Source organism: Haliaeetus leucocephalus, unplaced genomic scaffold (assembly GCF_000737465.1).
Source record: "Haliaeetus leucocephalus isolate CR32 unplaced genomic scaffold, Haliaeetus_leucocephalus-4.0 Scaffold173, whole genome shotgun sequence".
NCBI classification, from domain to species: domain Eukaryota; kingdom Metazoa; phylum Chordata; class Aves; order Accipitriformes; family Accipitridae; genus Haliaeetus; species Haliaeetus leucocephalus.
In genome coordinates, this window is record NW_010972609.1 from 3,447,558 (window position 1) to 3,454,073 (window position 6,516).

The 6,516-nt window shown below is 45.7% G+C and overlaps 1 protein-coding gene across 1 annotated transcript in view; it reads right to left on the bottom strand.

The window, feature by feature from the left end:
• FANCF (Fanconi anemia, complementation group F) overlaps positions 1 to 541 on the bottom strand; it is a 1,335-nt gene extending 794 nt beyond the window's left edge. The window contains exon 1 of the mRNA XM_010563902.1: positions 12 to 541. Within this exon, the coding sequence (XP_010562204.1) occupies positions 12 to 434 (423 nt within the window). The 5' untranslated portion in view covers positions 435 to 541. The remainder of the gene's footprint in view (positions 1 to 11) is intronic.
• Between the last annotated feature and the right edge of the window lie 5,975 nt (positions 542 to 6,516).

Consider the following 6,516-nt stretch of genomic DNA (forward strand, 5'->3'; position numbering starts at 1 on the left):
CCCTCCGGGGCCCGCGGCGGACCGCCGGGCAGCGCCAGCAGGCGGGAGGCGGCCTTCCGACGGGCGAGGAGCGCCAGGCTGCGGGGCTCCGGGCCGGCCTCCGCGCCGGCAGGCTGCAGCAGGCTGTGGATGAGGCGGCGGCAGGCGGCGGGAGGCAGAGCGCGGTTCTCCAGCAGCGCCAGGCCCAGCAGCTGCGGGCAGCGTCCCAGGTGGGGGAAGCCGAGCAGAGGGCTCGGCTGACCCCGCCGCAGCCGCCGCCCGAGGGCCTCCCGGAGCCGAGGCCGGGTGCGGAAGCGATCGTGCAGGTGCTGGAAGTACCGGCCCCACTCTAGCGCCCTGTCCAGGGTGAGGGCGTCCCAGTCCCGCACCAGCGCGGAGCGGGAGACGGCCAGGAGCGCCGGCAGCTGCTCCACCTGCTCCAGCACGGCCTCCATGGCGGGCCGCCCCGGCCTTGGCGCCACCGGTTTGAGAAGAAGTCCCGCCTCCCGCCGGGAACCGCAGCCAATCCGAACCGGGGAGGGAGGGGATTTGTAACTCTACTGGCTGACTCTGACGTCAATCCGATGGCGGATTGATGTGTCGTTAAAGGAGACTTTGACCGCCTTCCCGCCTCAGTCGTTTGTGTCTAATTCCTCAGCGAAGGGCGGGGGGAAATTGAGCCGAATTAAAGCGTTAAAAACCGAGAAGGATTAAGAAGTTAAAAAAAAAAAACCGCAAACCCACACAAACCCTAAGAGCCTTAGAATACGCCTTAGAATAATGTTCCTAAATACCCCTTAAAAAAATGAAACTCTTCAGCAGCAAACATCCCCTGCCTCGCATTTGGGGGTATTTCCCGATTTCTGTGGTACGCCCCGTCCCTGGAGGGAGGCCATGGCCGAGCCTTAGAATACGCCTTAAATAATAATGTTCCTAAATACCCCTTAAAAAAATGAAACTCTTCAGCAGCAAACATCCCCTGCCCCGCATTTGGGGGTATTTCCCGATTTCTGTGGTACGCCCCGTCCCTGGAGGGTGGCCATGGCCGAGCTCAGCACCCTGCTAGGGCCGAACCCTGCTCTGCCCACACGGCTGGGCTCGCCCTGCTGACCCACGGATTAATGGCTTCGTAGCTCATTAGCAGTTCCCCAGGGTACCTGGCTTTCCCCGGGTACCCACGCCAGGCCTCTGGCTGCCTGCAGAGGTAATGGCTAACACCTACCTTGGCCTTCTGGGCGCTGCCACAGCCGGGGTTTCCCACACGGACCAACCGCCCAGACAGCATGGTGGAAATGTGCTATAATCGCTCCTTTCTGTAGCTAGGAGAGGCGACCCCTTCTCCCTTTCCCGCCTCGGCCAGCCGAAGGACAGTTTTAGATGGCAGTGTAAGGCTCTTAGGCGTCGCTTGCAGGATGCAGCCTGCCTGTTGGTTGCGACTGTTCCCGGCTGCTTCCCTCACGCCCGCTGCCTCAAGCGCTCAGCCGGGAGATGGGTCTTTTCCCTCCATCCTCGTCCCCACGACAGACCTGCCACGCTCAGCGTTCCCTCAGGGTGGGGAAGGCAGCAGGCCCACCCGGATTCCGGCAGCTTCCTCAGGTGCCCCCTGCGCCTGAGGGGGTGAAGCAGTGTCGGGATGGCGGCGGGGCGCCGGAGCTGGTAGGTTTGGGAGCTGCTGGGTGCTCCTCAGGGAGTTCGCGAGCCCCGTGGCATAACCTGGCCACTGAGCCGGCACGGAGGCAGCGGGGAGTCCTGGCGAGGGGCCGGTGCCATCGGCTGGGCCCGTGGGGAGGCCTTCCCTCCTCACCCACGCCTGGCAGGACATGGCCCCACGGCCCACCCCCGAGGGGCCACACAAATCCCGCTGCCAGCCTGCCTGAGCAGCTACTTTGGTAGGGGATTTCTGGAAAGCAAGGGCCACACCGGGCAGAGTAAATGGGGTTTGACTGGAATTTATTGCAGGAACCGGCAACAGAAACCAAACCGTAATGCTGTCAGCTACAATACTGTACGGCAAACCGCAATGCTCTTCCTCTTATGCGGAACTCGTGTTTTCTTCCATACATCTTAGTGCTGGAAATGGTTTCCCCCGGGTTTGTTATCTAAATGAATTGCATTTTGGGGTGATGGGGTAAGCATGCATAGACTCTCAACAGCAAATATTCTTTAGCTCAGATAATAAGGCACACAACTCTTATAGCCAGAGTTACACCAGACTTCAAATTAACGTGGGTGAAAGACAAGAAAGAGGCCCACAACTTGCTTCTACTGCTTTTTCTTTTCCACTGAGGAAAACTGCAGAGCGTGAACAGAGCCACTGAATGCATTAGAGTCCCGTGCCTCGCTAGGAACGTGCTCAGACCTTGTCCCCTGACCACAGACCCTTGCCCTAAAGGTAACTGCTAGCTGTTGGTGACTGGCTTCTCTAAGTCACATCATACTTCCAAAACAAAGCAAAAGAGAAAATAAGAAAATTCTAAGTAAGGGTTTAGATACTAGTGTCCCCTCTTCAAACCCTCTCCTGGACTGCCCTGGATGGTTGTTTAGGAACGATCTTTCTCAAGTACTCTCAAGAAAACAGAGCTCTCATCTGAGATCTTACTCTATTTTCATATTTCAGTCACCTATGTAAAAAAACATGGAGTTATAGACTTGATGGTCTAGATCACCTGTAGGTTAAGGGCCTAATACAGGAATTAGAGTGAAATTCTATGGTCCTTCTGGTTGAAGGAGCTCATAACAATCCCTCAATATCTATGAATATACTGTATTCTAAGGTATCATTCTAAAATAGACATTTTTCTCCTGAAAAATGTCTTTTAAGCTTTCTGTTAACTATTTCTGGAGTAATAAACATAAAATTGGATACAGGTGGCTAGAGATCTTTTGCATCGTTAACAATGAAATTGCTTTTGTTATTAATAAATTCATACTTATCTATCATCTGCCATGTGTATATACTCCAAAGCATATTATAAACTAATGTACATTAAAGAGAAGATGGAGCGTGCAAACTTTGCAGGTACATACAATTGAGTGCAACACTTTGGGAGATTTTACTTAATGCTTTTCTTAAATGGAAAAGTGATAGAAACCTGAAGTAGTTGGAATATGATTACATGTTATGTACTTTGGCCTCTCAGTTGGGTTTAATAGAGCATCTCTTGAATCAAGTGCTGCAGCATACGGGAAGAAAACAGTTTCAGTGAGTTCCAGACCCACGTTCTATTTTAGTGAGGTGCGTATGCACCATGTCATGAAGAAGAGATATTTCCCTTTACGTCAGAAAACTTTTCACGAGAAATCTTTCACATTATTGTTCTTTTTTGGATAACATATAGGGGTTTATATCCTGTGAATGTCTCTGTATGTTTCAGTTGAAAGAAATCAAATAATCACATTTGCAGCACCAGGAAACTAACAAAAACAGGTTGTGAAAATCTAACCAGACTGGAAAAAACACTGAGTAATATGGTATCTGGAACACTCTTGCATGTGAAGAGAGATGGCCCGTGTGTTCTAATGAGTCTCTGTAGAGCTGACTGAAAAATGGAATTTCCGTTTTACAAAAAACTCTGAATATTTCAGCACTTGGTTTTGTCTCAAATTAGGATGAAAAGTCTAAATATCAGCATTTTTCATCGAGGGGATACAGTCTGACAACTCTGTAATGAAATGCTTCATGAAAAAAGATATTTATGTATTTCTAGGTATTGCAGCTGCATTTGGAGTCTCCAGTCATGATGGGGCACAGTTGATGCACATAATGAAAAATAGAGCCTGATCCAAAGAACTAGCGGATTGCTACATAAGATAGCATTAGAAGATGAATTCAAGGAACAAACGAAAGAAACAAGGTAACACTGAGACAGTTATGATTCATGTAATAATTTATTACACTACAATAGCCTTTAAAAATAGTAATTCTTTTTCCACACTCACCATTGAAGGAACTCCCTTCCTACTCCAAGTTTTTTGTTATTATTTGAGAGCCTGGCCACTCTCAAAATGTGTTTTGGGATCTTCCACTGTAAGACTTGAATCTATTTATCTGTTGATTGATCTGCTGATGCTGGTGCCACGTAGTAATCAAATGAAATTGAACAGGTGTGGTTCTTTCTCACAGGCAAATTGTTTTCTTATAACTTTTAAGTGCTAGTGCTGTCTCTTCTATGATCAGTCTTAGTTGTAGCTTGAGTAGCCCTAGGGTTTTTCCTACCAACAGCAAAATTACTGAACATAAAGGTTTGCATTTTGTAGTTACTGTCTATCAACTTATGCTAAGTCTGTTGCTACCTGATAGCATTACTGAATCATGCAGACATTGTTTAAAAGTATCTGTCTGCACAGTGCTGAGTTATTTTTCTACCTGGGGAACATCTATGGGATAGTGGGAGATACTAAGAAGGTAAGCACTGCAAGACTGAGGAGGTGAGGTAGGGAGTTAACGTTGGGGAAGGGGATGGGAAGGGGATGGGAAAGGTTGGGTCAGGATGTCAGGAGATGCGGTAAGAACACACCTATGGAGGGGGATAGAATGGTGAATGGATTTTTAGGTTTTCCTTGGGTGGGGGGGGGGGGCTTTCCTACTTAGCTTGCTTACTTTTTAAGAAAAAACCTAAAAGTTCACTTCTGGGCCTCAGACTTGTCTTTGGTTGTTTAATATCAGTCTTCTTCCCGTATTAATGACTCTTGTAGTAGTCTCTCATACCGTTTTAGGCTGTGTTTGAATGTGTATTTCATGTCATGTAAACTATGCAGTCTCTTTATTTTTTCCTGACAACAAATGGAACCCACAAAGATATCCTAAAGAAAATCATGCAGATGACATGTATGAGTGCATGAGGCTTCCTTCTATGGAGGATGGGGAAATATGTTAAAGTAGCATTTTTCAACTATTTGAAAGAATTATTACTGCATTACACAGTCTGAAAACTAACCTCTTTTTTTTGTCTGATTTAAAAGCAAAGAGGAAAATAGGCAGAAGAAAGAACAGACTGTATTTTGTATGATAGGCTAGAGCACAGATTTACAATTGCAACGTATCAGATCGTTTCAGCTCTCTCCTATATGCTTCTTGCAAGTAGCTATGATACTGTTAACCAGGATAGCCAGTGTTTCTTGTGTTGTGGTTTGTTGCGTTTTTTTCCCCCCAATAAAGTCTATCTTTTATTTTTATCTCTAAAACGAGCATTAAAATAAGAAAAGGGTCTTTGAGAGTATTCGTCTACTGTTGTGTTAAGCTGTTTAAGTGTTTTTCCATTACAGCTTTTGATTGATAAGATACATGGCAAAGGAAGTTGTTGAGCAAGGAAGTCGTTTCCACAGCTCCCTGAAAACAAGCCCACTTTTCAGTGAAGCACTGCAAAACAGTTTCACAAGCCCTGCATTCTGTATGAATTACTGTACTGTTTTATCAAAGCTGGGAACTCAAGTAAAAGATTCATATGAAGTTTTATGAAACTAGTGGGTTTCTTCACGCTGGTTATGGAGCCAGTAAAATTTGCCCTGGCAGAGAATATCAGTTCTGAAGCAAAATTCGTCAAAGTAGTGAGAAGTCTGGATTCCATTGTCATATTTTCCTTCCTCTCAGAAGTCATATTGGCTGTAACATGGTTATACTATTTGTCCTCAATAGAAATTTAGGACACTGTTTACTCAGTATACCTAGCATTACAAAACTCCAAAATGGTCTTTCCTTAGGTAAGAGGTGTTATTTCAAATTTCAAAAATTAATACATTGAGAGAGATGTATGATCCTCTTCTATATTTCTGGCACTAATATTCACTTTTTAACTGTGAGGAGGTTTGTTTAGCTGCCTCAGATTGCATGCTAGGCATAAGGTTGCTACACTCATTAAATAGTGACTTACATGTATTGAAGACTCTGAACTTGTGGAGCATCCTTGTAGAATTTCTTCCTATTTCTGCAACAAACTTTGTGGAAAACTGAGGCTGTTAGTCAAGCCAGTACCTGGCAGACTATGTCACCCCTTCCGTAACTTCTGGCTAGGTCCTTAGAATTTTTTTGTCAATGTAATCTCTTGTATCTCAAAAACTAGCAAGGCTGTGGTGGGCTTTTGGAATGAGAACAGATCAAATTGCGTAATAAAGGTATAGAACCTATGAATTTGTACATCAGCGTGAGCCTCAGACCTCTTGGTGCTGTGCTTCAGTTAGGATAGCATGGTAAGTCCTGCAGTTGCTGATTGTAGTGTGTCAGTGGACAGCAGTGTCCATCTGTGATAAGTTAGACCTGTGATTTCAGTAACTGATGTCAATGACCAAACAGCAGTTTTATAATGCACTAGAGTGAAAATTGATTGAAAATCAGTGTGTTGATAGAGTGCTATATGTAACATGTCATTACTGAGATAACTGAAAAAACACTTAATTAGGAATTTTGCCTATGTCTGGCTTACCAAAACCAAATTTTTAGGAAATTGATATAAACAGACAGACTTTGCTGCCTAGCCCCATTTCTAATTTTGATACTATGAGTCAGGACTGTACTAGCAAAGCTACTAAGCTAGGGTATAG